Here is a 24,552-nt window from a genome sequence, read left to right as displayed (position 1 = left end):
GTTGCGTCGTCCAATGAAATCGTCTAAAACAGGTGACGACAACCAAAATGTTAGGTTTAAAAAAATCTCTTTTCTAAAAACTATATCTCTGTTAACAGTAGTGCACTTATTGGTTAAAGCAGTGCAACATATACGCAAGGAAAACAATGCAGTCCACTTTATCGACATTTTTAACAGGTTTTCTTTTCTCGACTGAAAGAAAAATCAAGGTTCATTTAAGAAACGATTAAATATTAAGCACAAGCGTCTTTTTTTTTTTTTTAAAGATAATGCGCAAAAAGGAGCACTTTTGTTTGTTTTTTTTAAAAACTAACAGCAGGTCTTTTGAAGACCTCCTCAGTGCGCACAATTTTACGCTAACGATACAACTACGACGGAAGTGTTTGCAAACCCTTCAGATCGCAGTTGCAGGCAGTTTCATGCATGTGTGTGTCTGTGTGAATGCACGTTTGGATAAAGAGTAATACAAATATATATTCCAGGCGGGGGTGTGTGTGTGCGTGTGTGTGTGATTAAATGATGCACAGATGTTGACTTGCACACACACACACACACACACACACACACACAAGCTTCCCTAATCTGTACACGCTTTAGGATGTTCAGGGTTTTTTGGGGGTGTTTTTTAGTATTTCAGGAATGTACGTTCTCGTCCGTTTGCGGTTTATGGTACGACTCGAGCATGTGTGATTACAGTCGACGGAGTGGCGTGGGTGACTTTTCCCCCTTTTTAAAACACTGCAGAACATTTGAGCCTATCTGAACACACGCTGGAGGACTGATGGATGTAGCTCCCCGCGGCTAAATTAGCTTTGCATTTGTAACAAAGAGGCTACACCCATATTCCAGGTGTGGGATGGCGATGTTATTATTATTTAAACTGAATTATCTTCTCTTAAACAGCACCAATCAATTCAATCCTCCTGGTGTTGGATTCCATTATTGATTTAAAGCCTTGCGGGCCACTTAGCTAAAGTCATTTAAAGAGTAACTAAAGCCACTGTTTTTTGCTGAGCTGCCACTAGGGGAAGAAATTCAAAAAATGCCTTGATTATGGGCGGGGCTCCTGGAGCAGTTAAGACACGCCCAAATCTCCAAAGAACAATCTATTTCAGGGTGTCAAACTCAATTTATTTGCTTTTGTGACCCATTTTTTTTGTAATTTGGAGACATTTTATGGAATAATTTTAAAAAAAATGGCATTTGGGAACAATTTGGGATTAAAAAATGACTGTCATCAAGTGCTAAAGTTTAGGATCTGCAACTTTTAAAGGAGTGGGGGCCACAAATATAGGATTGTTGGATCCGAAGGTCACATTTTTCTAAAGTTTGGAAAAAAGACCAATCTTTTGTTTGGTTCTCCGATCATTTTAGTTAACATTTGTTGTTCTACGTATTCTTTTTTGTGTTTTTGGGGGTCTTTGTGTGTGATTTTGTTGCAGTTTTGGGGGGGACTATACTACAAAGCTAGATAATTATATCCTGGATTTATCTCCGTTAGCGGGCTTTACCTAACTTGTCTTTTAACTTGTCTGTGGCTCTGATGTTACGTTCATACAGATCAGCCTAAATCATAAGGTGGAATATATTTATATTTTATATTATCTTACAGGACTGAGACTCTCAGTGTCACCACAGAATACATTAATGAATTTATCAGTGTGAAAGTGCCCAATGCAAGCAGGCTTCATCAGTTGACATATTTTACTTATTTTAATTTAATCAATCTATCAGATAAAAATCTATATATTTTCTATATGATGTCATCGGTAAATGAAAGGATTGCATCGATGTTTAAATATTCTCTCTCCTGTCAGCGTCACATCAGATCCACGCAGTGACGTGTTCAGAATGATCCTCCTTTTATTGGACAGCTCGCTTTATAAGAGAACTGATTGGTCAGGAGGCGGGGCTTTAGTACTCGCTCAGATCTTATCCAGAACAAAAGCTGGTCATGACCAGGTTAGTCATTCAGCCTAAGTTACCATGGTGAACTTAGGCTGAACGTTAGCTAGCTTCATAGGACAGCACACACTGATTGAATCCAGGAAGTTAGCACGATAAGAGGTAATCTAGCTTTGTAGTACAGGCCATTTTGTGCATAATTTCTTTTCTTCTGTCATCTTGTGTTTTTGGAGTCAGTTTATGCAGTTTTTTAAGGGGCCACACAAAATTGGGCAGCATGTGGACCCCGCACTGCCAGTTGCATATCTCTGATGGGGGGGGGGGGGTATACATGAGCCTATTGTGGAGTTTCATTAAATTTGTGTATTAATGTGTAGATATCAAGCTGAGATGTCTACAGCTGAATGAGTTGGTAATTTACACAAATAAACAAACAAATACATGTTTTCAGCAGAAAAAAAATAATTTTGGGGTTTAGTTTCTCTTTAAATAACTTCTTTCTTTAGTTTTAGCTTTGAAATCTTTATCTTATAACAGTCAGGTGCAGGTAAAGAAGCAGCAATTTACGAAAGAGAGAGAGTTGACTTGTGTTTTTCAGTCGGCCAATGAACGTGGATGAGAGGAAAAAAGTTCAAAAAGTCGAAGGCAAAAAATAGATTTCTCTTTTTGTTTCTTTCCCCTCGTTGGGTCCACACGCCTTAACAGTCTGTGAGGATATTAGTGGCAGTGTTCGCCATGTGTTCAACCCCGAACGTTAGGAGGAAAAAAAAAAAGAAGCCCATTTTTTTTACCTGGCGACGGACGTCACGGACAGTAATCGGTAAACTATGAATGACGCATCCTCGTCACGACTTTGACAGGAAGTTACACCTCAGTAATGTGAGCGGAACTGGTACCATGACAACAGCTGCATTATAATCCTTTGATCACAGAGGAAAAATAAAACCCAGTGTCAAATTAACTACTCTCCTTTTTTTTTTTTTTAGTTCATAGAAGAAGGCAATCGTGTGACCGTCAGTATTTTAGAGGGAATACGTATAAGCCCGACTCCAGGTGTCCTTTCTTTTTCTTAACTTATTATTGTTGTTAATTATACCACAGTAAGTTTGGACGTCTGTAGTTTCCAAACTGGTCAGTATGGGTTCAAAACTGCCATGACTTTGTGTTTCACGGCTGTCTTTACACACACACACACACACACACACACACATGCGCGCACACTCGCAAACACACGCACGTGCACGCACACACATCTGTGCACGTGTGAATTCATTCAGTCGTATCTACACTAACGGTGTGTTTGTGTGTATGTGTTTCTCTCGTAGGCCTTTCGGTAGTGTTCAACACATAAATCAGTATTTTTAGGAAAGCATACATTTAGAGGCCTGTAGTTCGGATCCATCCAGTAGATCAATATCAAACTACTAAGCCTTAAGGCCACCATCTTTTTTTTTCTTTTAGAATAAGAGAAAAGAAAAATCTTTTTGGGAAACTTAATGTGCCAGTGTCTATACTCATAACTCTTCATACCTCACAATAAGAAAAAGGAAAATCTAGTGCCATTTTATTTGTCATTCTTTTTGAAAGAAGTTTTTTTTCTCGTTTCTTTTCTATTTGTACTTATCCATCGGAGACATGCATTCGCATGTGGTCATTGAAATGCTCCATTTGGTCAAACTTGACGGGGCAGACGGAGCAAACGTAGGAGGTCCCTTCTTGGCAGCCCGCCTCAGCAGCTACACCCACTCCCGTTCCAACCCCAGCCCCAACTCCTGCGCCTCCATCTTACTGGCATGGAGAGGGCACCACTCGGCCGGCTCCGGCACGCCACGGGGATGGGATGGGACGGGGCCGGGCGCCCACGCCTCCGACAGGCCCGTGATGGCGCTGCCCGTGCTGTGCAGGGCCATGTGCCGCTCCAGCAGGGTCTTGTGCGAGAACTTCTTCTTGCAGATGTAGCACTCGTAGGACTTCTCGCCGCGGTGCAGACGCATGTGGACGTTGAGCGAGCTCTTCTGGGTGAAGCGCTTGTTGCAGATGCTGCACTGGTACGCGCGCACCCCTGTGTGTGTCACCATATGTTTGATTAAGTAATCCTTGAGGGAGAACGAGCGCCAGCAGATGCTGCACTGATGAGGCTTCTCACCTGGATGTACATGCACGACACAACAAGGAGGGAAGCACAGACACACAGAGACAATGAAATCACTTCAAAGCTTCACGGATACAAGAATCCAACTCTTGTTACTTTGCATTACGACTCAGCGATTCAGTAACGACGCAGCAAAATACAATGATGCAAACACACAGCACTGCATATGTTTTAGGGACAGCTTGGTTGCAGAGAAATATTTTGGCCAAATGAAGAATCAAGTTGAAATGTCAAGAATAAGTTGAAATACAATGTCAAGATTAGAGTCGAATTGTCAAGATTAGAGTCGAATTGTCAAGATTAAAGTTGAAATTTCGAGAATAAAGTTGAAGTTTTGAGAATAAAGTTGAAATATAATTTTGAGATGAAAGTCGAATTGTCAAGGTTAGAGTCGAATTGTCAAGGTTAGAGTCGAATTGTCGAGAATAAAGTTGAAGTTTTGAGATTAAAATTGAAATATAATGTCAAGATTAGAGTTGAAATGTCGAGATTAAAATTGAAATGTCGAGATTAAAGTAAACATTTTGAGAATAAAGTTGAAGTTTTGAGAATAAAGTTAAAATATAATCTTGAGATTAAAGTTGAAATGTCGAGATTAGAGTCAAATTGTCAAGATTAAAGTTGAAATGTCGAGATTAAAGTAAACATTTTGAGAATAAAGTTGAAGTTTTGAGAATAAAGTTGAAGTTTTGAGAATAAAGTTGAAGTTTTGAGAATAAAGTTGAAATATAATCTTGAAATTAAAGTAGAAATGTCGAGATTAGAGTCGAATTGTCGAGATTAAAGTTGAAATTTCGAGATTAAAATTTTTGTTTTGAAAATAAAGTTGAAATATAATTTTGAGATTAGAGTTGAATTGTCGAGATTAAAGTCAAATTGTTGAGAATAAAGTTGAAATTTTGAGAATGAAGTTGAATTATAATGTTGAGATTAAAGTAAAAATGTCCAGATTAAAGTAGAAATTTCGGGAACTAAATTAAAATATAACATTGAGATTAAAGTTGAATTTTTGAGAATCAGGGGAAACATAATACCGAGATTAAAGTAGAAAAGATGAGATTAAAATTGAAATAACATCAAATCTACAGAAGCTGACTAGGACCAAATCACCATATGACAACAAACATCAGATCGTGGTCGTCTATAAAATGCCATTTACTGATGAATGTGTTAAACTATGATTCAAAGTTGCGTTTAATAACAAAGATTATTTCTCATAAACACAGAGTTGTAATATCTTTAATTTGTTCAGAAAGAAAAACCAGTGAAGTTATGAAGAGGCGGAGCCTTCAGTTCATCTACGGAAACACATTAGGGTCAGTTTGGATGGAGACTGTTGTTTTATATGGTGAATTGGTCCTCGTCAGCTTCCTTAGATTTGACTTTATTAGAAAACCTTCTACTTTTATTACAAAATTGTATTTTGTACACTTCATTCTTGATTTGCCCAAAACTATTTTCTTATTCTTATTATTTCTTCTGTATAAATTATAGAGTTGTGTGTTTGTTTTAAAGCAGCACAGACGCAGGCTTTTTTTCTTCTTTAATCATAATAAAAATATGAACGTACTGGCTGCAGACAAAGCCACTCATTGATGTGTTGGGGACACTCTGTGGAGACGTGCGCCATTATCATTAACGTCTTTTACTGCCGTTATTAGTGGTGAAAAATTAACATATGAATTATGCAAAACAAACAGGTAGCTTTGGAGACTGATAACACTGCAAACAGGCAAAACGGCGGCGTGCACGTTAATGAAGAGCCGCGTATCAATTGATTTCTGCTGCACTGACTGAGTTATTGTTCAGCTACCAGCTTTGCTTTAATGAAGCCAATAATTTGTTGGGAGACTTTACTTCTTCTTCTTCTTCTTCTATTTTTTTTTTTTTTTCCTCCTCAGTCATTTTTCAGCTTCAGATGCAGCCGACACTTTACTTTGCAGTTTTTTTTAAAGACACAGGCTTTAAAACGAGCAACTGCTGTGATTGCATTCAATGTTAAGTACTTATATAATAATAAAAAGAAGTCAAATCCTTTTAAATATTTCAAATTTTTAACAATTCTCTGTCTAAAGTAATGGATGTATAATTTAATTTCCCATTCAGTATGTCATCACTTCACCGAGAACAATCATGTGAGTGTAAATGTAGTTTTTAAAGCCTTCATATAATAATGTAATGAATAATAATGGCTTTTTGAGTATGGCTTGATTTCTGGGCGGTCGTCTCATTAAATGGTATTCAATTCAATTCGCACTTTTCTCCGATGATGATTTTACCTTCATGTGCCAGAGGAAAGCAGCGCCCTGAGAACTGTGAGCTTTTGTAAATGAAAAAAAAAACGATAAAGACACTTAATCGAAATCCTAAGTTTTTAATGCTGATTTTTATCCTTTTTTTGTAGTAAAAGTAAATTTCCAAAATAGGAAATGCTTTAAAGTTACATTAAATAACTGACTTTAATGGGATTGTGTGATTAAAAAGTTGGTTTATATATTTTTTATTCTATTTCACATTAAATGTGAGCAGCCTGCATTAACATTTGCCTTTTAATTATGCTACCATATTGTAATATTGTCAGCACCTATTTGGAAGATTTTAATACATTTGAATTAATCGACTAAAGGTATTTAATTGACTTTAAAATACGTTAAAAAAATTTCCTCATATTAAAAGCTTGGTTCTAACTGATAAAAATTATCAAATTTCAATGTGTTGATGTTCATTTTTTTTTTTTAAATTTCTAAGATGTTTGAGGGTTTAGATTTTTTTTTTTTTAAATTAAGCGTAAAATATTATATTTCCAATTGTCGACGCCTTAGTGAGAACAAACTAAACACGTGAGTAGTAAACTGGAATATTAAAGGGAAATAAATTGCAGTATTAGCAGTTTTTGTACGAGAAGAGGAATATTAACACAGCGCTCAAAAGTTTGCACAACTATAAGGACGGAAGGCATTAAATTCACATTCTGAACTGAATTTTTTGTTCTTTATTTATCTAAAATCTTGCTCTAATATGACATCGTAATATCTAACATGCATGTTTTGGAATTTATCATCAATTTAAACGATAACTGATTATGTAGGTAGCAAACGGATGAATATCGAATCAAATTACGCTCATAATTTTGTTATATATATTGATTTGATGTAGATTGATGTAGAAAATGACAATATCACCTACATATATATTATTCTATGCTTTATTTTGTATTAAAATACTCATTTTAGGAGTCGCTGCTTTCACTACTTCTCAGAATATCATGAAAAGCTCAATTAGATGGATTACTGAATGCGTCCTAACCCAGACCTTCCTCTAAACAAGCCAGACTACAGAACTCACTCACACGTGCTGTCCCTTAGAGGACAAAAAGCCAAAAGTTGTTGTTAATAAATTTCACCCAGAATTGTCTTTCTGGTCAGACTTCATTGAGTTAAAATTATTGAGATTTATATCGTATATCGCCATTTTAAAAATAAGGATGCGTAAACACATTTAATTACGACATTTTGGAGATTCCACGTTGGCCGCCATTCATGACTGACAAAACTTCCGGATAACTTCAAAATAAGAGTCCTATGTTAAAAACAACAACTAATGGAAGACAAGAAGAGGTGCTTTTGTTTGAAAGGGGAAGTTTGTAATTTTATAGCTTGAAGCCGAAGCCAGGACGATTTTAACGTTCCGCTCGCAATGCATCATGGGGCGGTTGAGTATGACTCGTATGCCCAACGTGCACAAATTTAGTTAAGCGTTGATGAATCCTGACTAAATATTCTTACTTATCCAAATCATTTTCATCTAAAGACAGATTTATTTGTACTTACCAGTGTGGACAAACATGTGTTTGACGTAGTTCTGCTTTGCAGTAAAGGTTTTACTGCACAGAGTGCATTCGTAGGGCTTCTTCTCCCCTGGACCGAGTCCTCCTGCAGATTGTTGCTGCTGAGCTGGCGCTTGTGGTACCAACATGGAGTTTGGGAAGGATGGCATGGCGGGGGGCGGCACTGCCACAAACTGGGTTTGCTGCTGGCCGGTAAGGTACGGGAAAATCTTGTGGTCTCTAGCCGGTTGTGTAGGAAAGAGTGTGGGCAGGAAGTTGCTTCCGGCGGTGCCCATCACTTGGGGGTTGCTGGTCACGGTGAGCGGCATCCTCAAGTTGCTGGTGTGAGATTCTGTCTGGCGTATGTACCGGGACAAAGGACTGAGTTTGATTGAGTTTGGCTGGGGCTGAATCATGCTACTGTCACTAGTGCTGTGGGACGTGTCCCCGTCCTCCGTCTCTTGCGCGTGCTCAGGGGACGAGTCGTTGACTTCGATCTGCACTGGAGCGCCGTTGCCATGGTGTCCGTCCCCGCCGCCATCCTGACTGAAGGCGGACAGGTACGGCTGCTGCTCCATGGTGTCCGGCTCAGTGCTAATGGAGGAGCTCACCCCTGAGTCAAAACTTTCAACCTTGGATTCGCTCTCGACGCCCTCGGTGTGGTCGTTGTCCTCCTGGCCGTCCCCCATGGTGTTGTAGCAGCTGTAGTCGTCTTCGGCCTCCTGCTTGATGTGCATGCGTACCGGGCGCGGTTGCTTGCGGCAGTGGGTGGACTCTGCTGAGCTGAAGCGGTCGACCTGCTGAGATGGGTCCTCGTTGCGGTTCATCCAAGGCAGATCCTGAGATTGCTGGTCCTTCTGAGTGCTGAGATTTGGATTGTAGTTTGCCGTCAAGGGGTTAATGTAAAGGGGACGCTCGCGGGTGCCGTTCTGCAGGGAGAGGCTAGTGTAGGGGTACATGGACGTGTACTACGATCCCACTTTGCTGTGATGTCGCTTGCATATAACCTGACTCCGCGTCGCTGCTGGGCCCAGAGGTGCCAGACTCCGGCGTGCCACGAGGCGTCTCCTGACCGGAGTCTCCCGGTATGACTTGGAACCCCCCCGGCCCGGCCAGGCCCACATTCTGGGACACGATGCGGGTACACTCATCGATGACTGTCTTAATCTTAGATGCTGGCGGCAGTGAGGATCTGCAAGGCCTCTGACTGAGACACCCGCAGGATCCCACTGTACATAAAGTCAATCAGCTTTTGGATGGATTGCACTGAGACCACGGAAGGAATCTCGATGTCGCTGTAGCCCAAGAGCAGCTTGTCCTGAAAGAAGGGGCTTCCAGCAGCCAGCACGCAGCGGTGAGCTCGCAGCATACTTCCATGGATCCGAACGGTCACGTCACAGAAGTGCCCACGGTTGCGCTGCTCATTGAGGGTCTCAAGTACAGAATTGCTGAAGTTGTGGAGATTGATGTTATGAATGCGCTCGGTCATCCCCTTGCAACTAATGTCACCTGGAACGAGGAAGCAACACAGCTCACCAACACGTCACATCTAACATGCATTCACCCTAATATACAATTATTCATGTATTCATTCCAACTGTGATCAACATTTGATAACATAATGTAAAATCAAAACACATTTATTTGTAATTTTTAGCATAATCTCGCCCGAGGCTCCGTTTGTAATTTCTTTTAGAATATTCACAATCCTTAAAAAACAACATCATAAAGCCATTAAACAAGCAAACAAACAAATTATGAAAATAGCGTCAGTTGGGGAGCATGTGCTTCACCAGCTGCTATTTCAAATGCTGATTTAATGTCTCAGTTTTAATTAAATACGTACTTTGTCGTACTGTCATATGTGTTTAACTCAAAGTATTTGTCGGTTGTGTCGTTTAATGGCCGGACTGCAGATGGGAAAGAGCTTCAAGCTAAATCTGCTGTTGCACATGTTGTCTATTAATCTGAGATAAACGTATGTAACAAATGGCCCTAAAAAAAAAAAAGGAAAACACTTTATCGTCAAGAAAAAACACTAAAATGATTTGCTCTTGTCTGTTGTTTCAGCAACACCTGTGAAAACTGCTTTGGTAAAATTGCTAATGCTAATATTTGTGATTGTGTAAAACTTTAGGGTTTTTTACTCTATTTAAAAAACCTTTTCCACTATCGTTACAGCAGGTTATATAATGTGCATATTGAGAGTGATACAGAACAAAAAAATGCCACCATTTTAGGCAAATATTCTGTCATTCTGCTATCTTTTGCTAGCATGCTAACCCTGGGAAGTTTTCCTAATTATTTTCCTTCAGCTATAGCTCCTTATTTTAAAAGTACAATCTAATTAACGTAGTTATTGGTAAAATGTAATTAGGTTATGTTATGTTATGTTATGTTATGTTATGTTGTTTAATGGTTGGACTACAGATGGGAAAGAGCTAAAAGCTAAATCTGTTGTTGCACATGTTGTCTATTAATCTGAGATAAATATATGTAACACATGGCCCTAAAAATAAGACAATTATGAATGAGAAACACTTCATTGTTCAGAAAATAATTTTGAATAATTAACTTTTATCTGTTGTTTCAGTAAAACTGCTTTGATAATATTGCTAATGCTAATATTTGGGATTGTGTAAAACTTTATGGGTTTTACTTTATTTAAAAAACGTTTTCGACTGTAGTTACAGTTGGTTATATAATGTGCATATACCTAAAACTGTAAAGAACAAACAAATGCCACCATTTTGGGTAAATATTCCTAACTTATCTTTTGCTAGCATGTTAATCCATCTACTTTGGTCAAAGCTCCTCATTTTAAAATTACAATCTAAATAATTATTGGTAAAAGTTTAAATTAAATACGTATTGATTTGAACTGTCAAAGTATTTGTTGGTTGTGTTGTTTAATGGTTGGACTACAGATGGGAAAGAGCTAAAACCTAAATCTGCTGCTGCACATGTTGTCTATTAATCTGAGATAAATGTATGTAACAAATGGCCTTAAAATAAGACAACTATGAATGAGAAACACTTCATTGTTGAGAAAAAACTCAAGTTACAGCCGGTTATAAAACGTGCATATCTGAAGCTGCAAGGAACAAACAAATGTCACCATTTTAAGCAAATATTCTGTCATTCTGTTACCTTTTGCTAGCATGCTAATCCTGGGAAATTCTCTTGATTCGTTTCCTTTATTTATAGCTCTTCAATTCTCTCTACAATCTCTACAATTACATATCTAATTGGTTATTGGTAAAAAGTAATAAGGTTATGTTATGTTATGTTATGTTATGTTATGTTGTTTAATGGTTGGACTACAGCTGGGAAAAAGCTGAAACCTAAATCTGCTGCTGCACATGTTGTCTATTAATCTGAGATAAATGTATGGCCTTAAAAATAAGACAACTATGAATGAGAAACACTTTATTGTTCAGAAAAAACTTTAAAATAATTTGCTTTTTATCTGTTGTTTCAGTAACACCAGGGAAAACTGCTTTGATAATATTGCTAATGCTAATATTTGGGATTGTGTAAAACTTTATGGGTTTCACTTTATTTAAAAAACGTTTTCGACTGTAGTTACAGTTGGTTATATAATGTGCATATCTTAAGCTCAACAAACAAATATATGGTTATTCTGTTATCTTTTGCTAGCATGCTAATCCTGGAAATGTATTCTACAAGCTAGCTATAAATATGAATGAGAAACACTTTATTGTTTAAAAAAAAAAAAAAAACCTCTAAAATAATTTGCTTTTGTCTGTTATTTCAGTAACACCTGCTTTGATAATATTAATAATGCTAATATTTGGGAATGTGTACAACTGTATCGTTTCATGGTATCAACTATAGTTACAGCAGGTTATATAATGTGCATATTTAAAGCTGTAAACAAATACCACCATTTTAGGCAAATATTCGGTCATTCTGTAACCTTTTGCCAGCATGCTAATTGTGGAAAATTATTTTTGATTCATTCCCTTTAGATATAGCTCCTCGTTTTAAATTTCAATCTAATTAGTTATTGATAAAATCTAATAAGGTCAAAAAACGAGGACATTTTAAAATGGTTCCTAATTAAAGCTGCTGTTTTCCCATTCAGTGAACATTAGTGGGAGTTCCTCCACCAACCGTTAGGTGGCGCACTGGGCTTAAAGGACAGTTGGCCCTCATTGTTGGCCATGTGTTCTCTGTGATGGCGTTTCCAAAATATCCTAGCAGGAGTAAATGGGCTTCAGAAGGAAAATCTACGTGTCAAAAAACCCTCATTTTTCTGGATTTAAATGTGAAATATTCATTTTTAAAAAAAACCCAAAAAAACAAATAACAGCGACGTGTGTTTAATTAACGACACTGAAGCCGGTTTGCTTGTCACATAAAAATGATTGAGTGTGACAGAAAGTAAAAGCACATGAGCTGGTGAAGGACACGGCCATCATTTAGATTTTAATGATCAAATCATGGAGGGGGAAAATCCAGACTTCTGTGTATAGAAGCTATATTTGTTTAGGGAAAACTAGAACAGAATTTGCTCTTAACACCTGACACAAGTTATTTAGGTCGAGGCACATGCACGGATTAAGGTTACAGAAAGGTTACAATATGGAGATATGAGGACTTACAAGTTTGATGACGTTTTTGGTACGAAGATGAGAGTGTGTGGTGAGTGGCTGGTGATGAGGAGCGGGTCCGTTTGCTGGTGGAGATGGTTCTGAGTTCTGATTGCAGGCCTGGTGCTAAGCAAGGCTGTCAGTCCTCTCGTCCAAATCATGTGTTGCTCTGTCAGGTTCAGGAAGGAAAAAAGAGGGGGAACAGAGGGGAGGGAAAGACGTAAATCTCAACGTTTGAACCAACAACAATGTCCACACTCGACCTTTTCTGTGCTGCAATGAATGTGTGGCAAACTTTCTTTTTTCTTTTCTTTACAGCGAGCAAAACAAACGCGTCTGTGTGCAAATAAAGTACAATGTGAGTATCATTTCATTGACAGCCAAGAGTTATCTGAAGCAACAAAACCACACCCTGTCTCGACAAAGATCATCTAAATTTTTCTCCTAAATTTACACAAGAAAGCCCTTTATTTGTAGAAACGCTCTTAGACCCATGTGCGTTTGTTCGTGTGTGTGTTTTACGTCGTTCGAAGCCAAACTCCAAACACTCAGATGTCTAATACAAAGATGTAGCAACATTAAAATAGTAAAATAAAAGAGTACGATACAAAAATGGCCCCAAAGGCCTTGAAAAACACGAGGCTCGGCTTTAAAGCATGTGACGTGTTGTGCTCAGAAAGGCTGAAACTTTAAATGTTCACAAACGCATAGTTGTGCAGATATTTGACCCTGCCAAAAAAAAAAAAAACAAAGCAATGAAGAACCAGCCACATCGGCACAAACAAATCCCAAAATAAAAAAAATATCAATTAAAAATGTGTTGAACTTATGCACAATGCTTTTTTTTTTCTCCAAACTAATTCCCTTCTTATTCATCCCACGTTGTTCAAAGTGCCATCAAGTTATTTCAACTAATGACGGCTTTGAACAGTACCTGTAAATTATGCAGCGTGCAAGATGTGAATATTTATCATTTAAAATGAGGGTTCAGAACAAAATTCCAAGTCTACTGCTATCATGTTTTCTTTCTTTTTTTATTAAATGGAGAGAAGAAAAAGAAGAAGAAGAAGAAGAGAAGAAGAGAAGAAGGAAGAAGAAGAAAGAAGAAGAAGAAGAAGAAGAAGAAGAAAGAGAAGAAGAAGAAGAGAAGAAAGAAGAAGAAGAAGAAGAAGAAGAAGAAAGAAGACAGAAGAAGAAGAAGACAGAAGAAGAAGAAGAGAAGAAGAAAGAAGAAGAAGAAGAGAAGAAGAAGAAGAAGAAGAAGAAGGAAGAGAAAGAAGAAGAAGAAGAAGAAGTGTGGCCCTCGCTTGCTACAACGCGAACATCGGGTGCTTTCAGTGAAATACCAGAAACTACAATGTGTGCTGCTGGTGAACAGATTGGGGCCAGGATTTGACCAGACCTGCACATTACTGTCGACACAAATTATTTCTCTACGGCTCTTTGGTAGCACTTTAATACACACACACACACACACACACACACACACACACACACACACACACACACACTGTGATAGAGCGTCTATCCCAGTCGATCACACACCCATTCACTCCTTCTGGCAATTTAAAAAAAAAAACAACCATTTTCACAACGAGGAGCCTGAGCCAACTCAGACAACCCCACAGAAACACGAGGAGAACTGGGATTTTCTATGATCATGAAGAAAAACAGACAGAAAATTTACGATTTGGAACTGAAAATTTTAAAATCAAGCTCCAATACGACACAGAAATACCTCACATGCACGTTTTTTTGGAACAATTTCAAGCATTTATATTCTAGTTTTCCTAAAAAAAAAAAAACCTGAGTGAATATTTAGTTCACGTGTAAAACTCAAGGCCAAATCCGGCCCTTTAGAGCATCTAATGTGTCTTTCTTGCAGGAGGAAGTAAAAATGACATAAATATTGTTGTAGATATCACAGTCCCTCCAAATACACAAGCTAAATGAAACTGCACAAATATTTGCAGGGCTCACTGTTTTCCTGTTGCTTATATCACATGATGGCTGTCATGTTTAATTCCAAATGTTCCTAATTTTTCAAAAATTCTGAAGTTTTTTTCTAAATATTCCACAAAAATTCCCCAAATGAAATAGTAATTGCTCTCAAAACCAAGAACATTTTAAGTGAAAGTCATGCAGGGACTGATGTATGTCACTTATTTCTTGTATATTGTTGGTGCTTTACATACGTATATGTATAAGGACAAACTAGGGCACATTAATATTAAATTAATGCTTGTTTTTTTGCCTAAAATCTGCTTAAACCTCCTTAAGATCAAACTAGTTCATATTTGGCCCCTGAACTAGAACGAGTTTGGACGCCCCTGCCTTAGAGCATCCAATGACGTAGAAAACATGGATTACCAAATAATTCAGTTGTAGATATCTCAGTCCCTCCAAATACACACATTTAATGAAACGTCATAAATATTTGCAGAACTCACAGTTTTCCCCAATGCTTACATCACATGATGGCTGTTATTTTCAAGCCTCAAATTGTTGAAAGAACTACATTTTTCCAAAACCCTGAGATTTTTCTGAAATTATTCCACAAAATTTCCCCAAAATACATAAAAATTGGTCACAAATTAAAAGAAATTTAAATAAAGATCCTACATCAACATGATATATGTCACTTTTTGCTTGGATTACTGTATATCAGTTATACAAGGAATAAGAATGTTGAAATAGCTCTTTCTCTCCAACCTAAAGTCTGTGGCCCACTTAAGGTCAAACTGGTCCGTATTTGGCCCCTGAACTAAAAATAGACGAACATGGCACATTTGGCTCATAATCTCATTCAAAATCTCATGCTACGTAATCACGATTGCTTCGGAGTTTGTACAAAATAAAAAAATGAAAAAATATCTAAAAGACACAAACTAAATGTTTTGGGACCATATCACACATTTTTATGGTATTTTTCCCCCCATTAAACAAGCGGATGAGTTTCTAGCACTGTAGCTGTAGCTAACGAACATTCCACGACGCAATCTCGCGTGATTTCAGCATAACCCTCCTGACTTCTGTAAATCATCTGAAGCCTATGAATATAGATCTAATAACAGTAGTTGACTCTATTAACCCTATTTAGCATGTTTGGTACGACTTTGGGAAGTTTAATAGCTAGAAAAGTCATTTAAAAAGGAAAGGAAGATTAAACGGAATTGGAGAAATTCTGAAAGGGAAACGTTAAATAGAAAGGTCAAATGCGAGGCTTTCCTTCTGTGACACGTTGAATTTCCTAATGTATGCTGAGGCCACAGCTGCCTCCGTGTCACACTTCTTACCCTAAATGTGCCTCAAAGATGATGATTGTATCCATAATTTAACACGAAGCAGCTGAAAATCAGGAAAGGGAACATAAGAGGGAAGGAAGGGGAAGAAGACGCTTTGCCTACAGGCCTCAGATTGAGAATTCCACGACACTATTAAAGATATATCCCCTCTAAAACATGATGGAATCTTCCATTGCCTAAGGTCTATCTTTGGTGCTTTTGACGTGATTAATCCTGTCATTAGACGAACAAATAAAATAAATAAAAACTGGTGAAAATATTAAAGTGCAAAGTAACCAGTAGCTTAACTTAAACATAAGCATATTTATTCTACAATTTACATTTTACAATGGCGACGTAAACGCGAAGGCTTTAATTAATCTTTAATTCAGAATAAAAATGAAATCCTCTTTAAAAAAAGATTAAAACTGACCTTGTAAACACCTAATTCCAAATGAAAATGGCCATTCCGACTAAAATTTAAATGCTGGTTTATTCTGATTTAATTATTCTGAATAATTCCTTGGTTTTTTAAACGTTCATTCCGCTTTAAATGAATTCTGGTCATTCTGCACATGCTCGTTCCCTGTTGCCAATAATATACTGATACAGTTTCGTCAGCACAAAATGGCCAGAATTAATTTAAGCAGAATAAACTATACAGAATCATCATCTATCAAATCAGAATTAAAATCAGAATAAACCAGCTACCTACTTCAGATTAAAGTTTAATTCGAATCAGCCATTTTCATTCTGATTTAGGCGTTTACAAGTGCTGGTATTGGAGATTTTAGATGCGGGCCAATGTCATCCGATACTCGTTGTTCTTTGCCGATATCGGAGCGATATCTGATATGAATATCGGACCGGGACAACTCTAAAGAATTTTACACAATATGTTTTGTTTTATCTTCACAAACTCGACAAGAGAAACCCGATAAAGGCGAATAAACACGTTTTCCATGTAAACCTCATTCAGAATGACCATTTTCATTAAAACACAAAGCAGAACACTTTAATTCCGAATTAAAAAACATCATGTAACCATGGCCAATGTATCACAGTGATGGTATTGGAGATTTAAGTTGTGGACTGGAGTAATCCAATACTCGTTGTTCTTGAATATCGACACCCCTTCAAATTATTACACAATATCTCATTTTATCTTCACAAACTAGACAAAAGAAACTCGATAAATGTGAATAAACATGTTTTCCATGTAAACCTCAATTCGAAATGACTGATTCTATGTAAACATAAAACAGAATACTTTAACTCAGAATAATTAATTCCGAATTAAAAAAGCTCAGGTAACCATGGCCAATGTATCAGAGCGCTGGTATTGGAGATTTTTGATGCTGGCTGATATAATCCGATACTCCTTCTTTGACGATATCCGGCCGATATCTGATATGAATATTGGATCGGGACACTACTTAAAAAATATTACACATCTTGTTTTATCTTCACAAACTAGGCAAGAGTAACACGATAAAGGGCAATAAACATGTTTTCTACATCATCACAAAGCAGAATACTTTAATTCGCAAAATGAAATTGTGAGTCATTTAATTGTGACTAATTTAATTCGGAATAATTAAATTCAGAATTTAAAAAAACATCATGTAACCATATGTGCCGATATAATGCGATACTCCCAAAAATATTACACGATTCATCTTGTGTGTATCAAACACAATAAAGGCAAAAAATCATGGTTTCCATAGAAACCTCAATTTGGAATTCCTAATTCCATGTAAACACGAAGCGGAATACTTTAATTTCGATTTATTTAATTGTGAATAATTAATTCTGAACGAAAAAAAACATCATGTAACCATGGCCAATGTAGCAGAGTTGGAGATTTTAGATGCGGGAAGAATCCAATACTTGTGGCTCTTTCCCGATATCCGATATGAATGTCATATCGGGACACCCCTGAAAAATATTACACGATTCATCTTGTTTCATCTTCACAAACTTGACAAGAGAAACCCAAACTGACAACTGAAGTCGTTTATATTTCCAAAAACACGATTGAATGAAAACCCTGAACTCTAAACCAAGCTTTGGAAGTGGAGACGTAACAGGTGTAAAAAAAACTCTCTTTATTCTCACCAACCGCTGCTGAAACAAGACGCTATACTATTCACAGCAGAAAATGTCTTTTTCTAAAGAGCCTTTCCTTCACCACAGTCGGCTCACATGTGGGGATGAACACACACACACACACACACACACACACACACACACCCCTGAATTCACTGGTAAACTATCACCTTGTAACTGAGCAGCTCAGTTTGAGGTGTAACTGTACCCTGGTGCCAAGTTTCCTTTTCCTTTTTTTATGTTTTTTTTATTGGGTTACTTTTAGATAATGCAAACCTACGTGACACTTGTGTGCTTCCCTGTCCCCCCCCCCCACCCCCCCACCACCAAGGCGTGGAAATCCACCTGCCTTCGGGGTAAAGTGAGGTGAATGCAGGCAACAAAAGAGCAGGGCCGAGGGAAGCGGGCTTCAGTTGCCCAAACTGCCACTCACCACAGTGATTCCATTTTAGCCGTGACACAGTGGGTGAGCAGCAGCCAGCGCCTACCTGCAGTGAATTCTAATCAGCCCAGGGGTCTGTCTCACCCCCCCCTCCCCTTCCCCTCCCTCCCTCCCACCCTCCCTCCTGTACCCTGCCTTGGACTAAAGGGGCTGATGATCCTTCAAAATTAATTAGATCCTTGTAGGAGGCGCCATTTTCTTTCACTTGCTAATACTGCACCAAAAAAAAAAAAAAAAAAAAAAAAGATCAAATCAAACTAATTTCACGAGCCCACCTCTCACATTGATTTATTTCTTTGCACGCCGTTACCTGTTTCCTGTTTCATCACTCTCCCTCTTTTTGTCTTTTCTTCCATTTGTCCCCCCTGTCTGTACATCCCTCCTCCTCCTCTTCCTCCCCAGCACCCTCCGCCCTCCCCCGTGTCCCCACCCACCCACCCCAGCTCTGTGTCTGCCTCTGTGGAGTTTGCTGTCAATAAATCCCCCAGAGGTCAGTTGTCTGCTGGAAATCAGACACAATGCTTCAGACAGCCAATGCAAGGCATGCTCTGCTGCTGCCGCCACAACAAAGACAGTGGAGGGGTTGGAGGATAAGAAAAGGAGGGAGGGAAGGAGGGAAGGAGGGTAGAAAGTATGGGAGGGGGTGCTAAAAAACCCAAATTAAGACAGGGAGAGATGAGGGGTGGAAATTCAGCAGCCAGACAGCAGGTTAATCAAGCACCTGAATTAGGTGACGAGCTGGTGAAACGTGCTGCATCAAATGTGTGTGTGTGTGTGTGTGTGTGTGTGTGTGTGGGGTGAGGGGGTTAAAATGGTGAGGGTGGGGGATGGGGGTGATTGTACATAAGAGGCATGCTTTTTTGTTTTTTGAAAGGAGCACTGGTATCGCTCATGTGAATAATGTACATCTTGAATATGCAAATACACACACACACGCAGACAGAAGAAGAAGAAGAAGAAGCCTTTTGGTACATTTGAATCTGGAGACAAAAGGGCCAACGAGGGCCATTGTGCATCATCAGCTCCTGTCCGCACACACACGCAGCATCTGGATGAATATGACGCAGATGTGCATTTCACCAGCATCGGGTTTTTATTTTTTTATTGTGTTTTGTTCCACGTTTAATGTCAATAGGAAGTTTGTTGGAAATGATCATCATTCTCAAGTCCAAAAAACTGCATTAGCATATAAACAGAGGTGTAAATAGCACTGATATATCATATAGTCAAGTAGAAGCACTGGTGCTTGATTGAAATTATACTCAAGTACAAGTAAAACGTAGCTCAATGAAATAGAACTCAGCGTAAAAGTAACTAGTTACTTTCCCATGTTTATTTTTGGTTAGTAATACAGTAAACACCTCATATATAAGTGAAAAAGGGACGAGACCTAATCTTGCACTATCGGAACTTAATTTATTTTCAAATGCATTTCTGTAAGTCCGCCTAAGGGTTAGGGTTATTAATTTATAATTGCGTACAGTATAACTATGGTAAATGCATTTTTGTATGTGTTGTATGTCAATATGTATATTTATATAAAAAACTGTACTTTTCTTTTTTTAAACCTACATGGAAAAGAAGGTGAACTAAAGCTCAAAGTATTCTCTGTTTTTAAGGTTTATTTTATTTTATTTTCCTCTGACTTTTGCTTAAAGAACGAGGACTTGTAAAGATCACAGGCATTTACTATTTACTATTACTATTTACTTCATTATTCTATCTGTAAATTACAAATATAAAATATGCCACCCTTTGTAAACTTTGTGTGATTGTTCAAACAAAAATACGGAAAAATTTCACAAAGGCATCTGTGTAAAATAAAAGGTTTGTCAAAATGTAGAATTCTTTAAAAAATAAAAAATAAATAAACACCAATGAATTCAATTCAAAATAATAATAAAAAAAAATCCAAGGCTCTAAGTATAGATACATTCATGAACTCTAAAACGGAATAAATAACCTCCTTTTAATGCTGTTTTGGCGCCGTGCATTACGTTTAATCTGATTGGTCGGCTATGATGTGATACGTTTGATTGATGTCTGGCCATTTAATTTTTTGTGTCATGTCACAATGTCTGTTAATCATTTTAAAACAAAAAAAAAGATAATTTACTCAAGATTGGGTGTAGAAATGTGATGAATTACTAAGTACAAGTAAAATGACTGATTTAGGATCCATAAATCAATTTAATTACAGTAACGTGAGTATGTGTAATCCATTACTTTCACTTCTTCATATAAACAAGCACTAGCTACAAATGTTTGGATGTAAATATGGAGAGAATGCTGTCAAGTGATGAGGCATAAATGTGATCTGACGGGCCACGATGTGTTACATAAAGGCACAGTAAACGTGCACTTTACTCAAAACAATACACAGAAAACTCAAATTAAAATGCCAGCAAGCGCCGTCCGTCATGTCGCGGCTGGCTTTGATCCTCGCAAATAGAAATGATTAGAAATGAGTCATTTCGAGGCCAACAACTATAATAATATCATCATACTGGTCGACCTAACTGGAGTAATTCTGAATGTCAGCCTTACTTTTTTTTTCAGAAAACACCTTGGAGGAGGACTGAGATAATGCAGAATTTGAAATCTGACTGTAGAAGAGCTGAGCGTAAATGGAGATCAACAAAACTCCAAATTCATCTAGAACTGTACAAAATAAGTCTGCGAAAATTCAATGATGGCTTGTTCAAAGCAAGGCAGCAATACTTTTCTGAAAATATTGCCAAAAATGTCAACAACTCTCGCACGTTGTTTTCTGTAATTGAAAAGCTCACAACCCCCCCAGATCAGATAGCCCCTGAATTACTGTCAGCTGGAAAATGCAATGAATTTGCTGTATATTTCAATGAAAAAATACAATCAATAAGGTCAAATATCAGAACAAACCAGCAAATCACAAAACGCTTGAACAGCTTCAACCACTGAGGGATGAGTCAACTACAATGTTAGAGTTTATTACAGTGAACCCAAAAACAATAGAGGAGACTGTTCAGCAGCTGAATCCATCAACGTGTTGCCTTGACACAATACCCTCAAACTTCTTTAAAACTGTTGTAAAGTCAATTGTCACTGATTTGTGTCAGATAATTAACTGCTCATTCCAATCAGGCACCGTACCAAAATCCCTGAAAGTAGCTGCTGTGAAACCGCTGTTAAAAAAGAGAACACTGGATGCCTCTATACTGGCTAACTATAGACCAATCAGCAACCTTCCATTCATGGCCAAGATCATTGAGAAGGTGGTCTTCAACCAACTGAGTCAATTCTTAACATTCAACAAAATATTTGATAAATTTCAGTCAGGTTTTCGTTATCATCACAGCACTGAAACTGTTCTGATCAAAGTGATCAATGACATAAGGTTGAACACTGATTCAGGAAAAGTATCTGTTCTCATTCTGTTGGATCTAAGTGCTGCATTTGACACTGTAGATCATACAATTTTGTTGCACAGATTGCAAACATGGGTTGGATTAAATAGAAAAGTAATGCAATGGTTTAAGTTCTACTTGAAGGAGCGAAGTTATTTTGTAAGCATTGGAAACTTTGAATCTGACAGATTACCAATGTCCTGTGGGGTTCCTCAGGGCTCTGTTCTTGGACCTCTTCTGTTTAGCCTTTATATGCTTCCTTTAGGACAAATTTTACAGAACTGTAAGGTTGATTATCAGAGCTACGCAGATGACACACAACTATATCTATCACTGAACCCAGATGACCATGGTCCCATTGAGGTGTTGTGTGACTGTTTAGAAAAAGTAAACTGCTGGATGAGTGAAAACTTCCTTCAACTAAACCATGACAAGATGGAGGTGATTGTCTTTGGTAACAAGGAAAAGAGGACTGCTGTCAGCAAGTATCTTGAGTCTCGATCTTTAAAAGCTAAAGACCAAGTCAAAAACCTTGGTGTTCTGATTGACTCAGATCTTACATTCAGCAGTCAGATCAAATCTATCACAAAAACAGCCTTCTACCACCTAAAGAACATCTCCAGAGTGAAAGGTTTAATGACTCAGAAAGATCAGGAGAAACTGGTCCATGCTTTTATCTCCAGCAGACTGGACTATTGTAATAGTCTTCTGACAGGAATCCCCCAAAAGAGCATCAAACAGCTACAGCTGATTCAGAACGCTGCAGCTCGGGTCTGAACCAGAACAAAGAGGTCAGAGCACATTACTCCAGTTTTAAAGTCTTTACACTGGCTCCCAGTCAGCCTCAGAATAGACTTTAAAGTTCTGCTGCTGGTGTATAAATGTGTGACATGTTAGTCAGGTATGAACCCAGCAGGTCTCTCAGATCTATGGACACAGGTCAGATAGTGGAGCCCAGAGTTCACAGTAAACATGGTGATGCTGCTTTTAGTTGTTATGCTGCAAAGAAGTGGAACAAACTGCAGCAGAGCTGAAGTCAGAATCTAATGTGAACATTTTTAAATCAAAGTTAAAGGCACTTTTTTTCTCTACTGCGTATGATTGAGAGAGAAATTTTTGGTCATGTTGTTGATGTAATGTGTTTGTTGATGATTTTACTGGTGATTTTAATTGATTTTACTGGTGATTTTAATTGTTCTTATTGATTTTAAACAACTGAATGTTTTATCATGTAAAGCACATTGAGTTGCCTTGTGTATGAAATGCGCTATACAAATAAATTTGCCTTGCCTTGCCTTGCCTTTTCCTCTCTGTGATGACGCTGCTACCAGCATACAGGTAAATAATGCAAAGAACGCTTAATGATAATAAGCTGCGGAAAACAGCATCAAAGCCTCGAGATGTAATTGATTTGCCTTTAAAGCAGCCATTTAAATCTTTAATAAGCACTCAAAAAATATTATGTTAAGGTTGAAATTGTGGAAAAGCAACACAAACATTTCTAAGCCTAATAAGTTAAAGTTTCAATTATTTATCAAGTTTACATTGATCTCCTGACATGTTTCGACTGTCCACTGCCAGTCTTCTTCAGAGGCGTTCGCTGATGGCTTTGATGTTTCCTCGACTTCCGCGTAATAATTCCAGCAAGTTCTTTTTGTATTCTTTTTGAAAAGTATGACATGGTTTCAATTATTCAAAGAGAATTGTTCTTCCGCAGACACCTCTGAAGAAGACTGGCAGTGGACAGTCAAAACATGTGATCAAAGTAAATTTACTGAAAAAATGTTGTCTAAATAAATGAAACCTTAAGATCTTATTCAAAAAGAAGACAAAAATAACTTGCTGGAATTATTACGCGGAAGCCAAGGAAATATCAAAGTGATCAGCGGATGCCTCTGAAGAAGTGGACAGTCGAGACATGTCAGGAGCTCAAAGTAAATTTCCTGAAGAACAATTTGTCTGAATAAATGAAACCTTGACATATTCAAAAAGAACTTGCTGGAATTATTACGCAGAAGCCAAGAAAACATCAAAGGGACCAGCAGGTGCCTTTGAAGAAAACTGGCAGGGGATAGTCGAAAAATGTCAGGAGATCAAAGGACACTTCCTAAAGAACAATTTGTCTGAATAAATGAAGCCTTACTATATTATTCAAAAAGAAGGCAAAAATAATTACGCGGAAATCAAGGAAACATCAAAGCGATGAGCAGATGCCTCTGAAGAAGACTGGCAGTGGACAGTCGAAAAATGTCAGGAGATCAAAGTACATTTCCTGAAGAACAATTTGTCTGATTAAATGAAACATATTATTCAAAAAGAAGACAAAAAGAGAACTTGATGGAAATCTTGTGTCCAAGTCTTCCTAACAAAAAGTTATAGGACGATAACTCAAAAGTTTAAAAATGTGTTGGATTTATATAGTGTCACACCAATAACTCCCCCACCCCCCAACCCCCTCTCCCCAAGTATTATTTTTGAATAATAGTGTCTCTTCAGCAACAAAAGACCATTGATCCCTTGTTTGCAACTACAGTTTAGATGCGCTGCTCTTCACTGGGGAGACTTTAAAAAAATATGGAAAAGCTGTAAAAAAAAAAAAAAAAAAGTGCATTTCATTTTATTAATTCACAACAGCGCTTCGCCTCTCATGAGTGCTCTTTTACTTGGTCGCGGCGTCGAGAAGTAATCACACCACAGAGACAATATGGGCCACGGCTCAATTGAAATTGCTTGAATATATAACTGTGTTGTGCAGTTTTCCTTCCACGTGTCATAACACAAACATAAAGCTGCCGTTAACTCTTCACCGGTGGCGTTTGGTTTGGAAGCTCC

General features: G+C 37.9%; 1 protein-coding gene across 1 annotated transcript in view; it reads right to left on the bottom strand.

Annotated features, from left to right (window-relative positions):
• Window positions 1–1,834: 1,834 nt before the first annotated feature.
• The window catches only part of zbtb20 (zinc finger and BTB domain containing 20), a 52,729-nt gene continuing 30,011 nt past the window's right edge, over window positions 1,835–24,552 (bottom strand). The window contains 5 exon segments of the mRNA XM_028467411.1: window positions 1,835–4,051; window positions 7,888–8,867; window positions 8,869–9,054; window positions 9,056–9,392; window positions 12,513–12,668. Of these exon segments, the coding sequence (XP_028323212.1) occupies window positions 3,642–4,051; window positions 7,888–8,867; window positions 8,869–9,054; window positions 9,056–9,392; window positions 12,513–12,660 (2,061 nt within the window). The 5' untranslated portion in view covers window positions 12,661–12,668 and the 3' untranslated portion in view covers window positions 1,835–3,641.

This window comes from Gouania willdenowi, chromosome 14 (genome assembly GCF_900634775.1).
Source record: "Gouania willdenowi chromosome 14, fGouWil2.1, whole genome shotgun sequence".
In the NCBI taxonomy this organism is placed as follows: Eukaryota; Metazoa; Chordata; class Actinopteri; order Blenniiformes; family Gobiesocidae; genus Gouania; species Gouania willdenowi.
The sequence above is the reverse complement of the archived record's forward strand: the minus strand, read 5'-3'. Positions and strand labels throughout refer to the sequence as shown.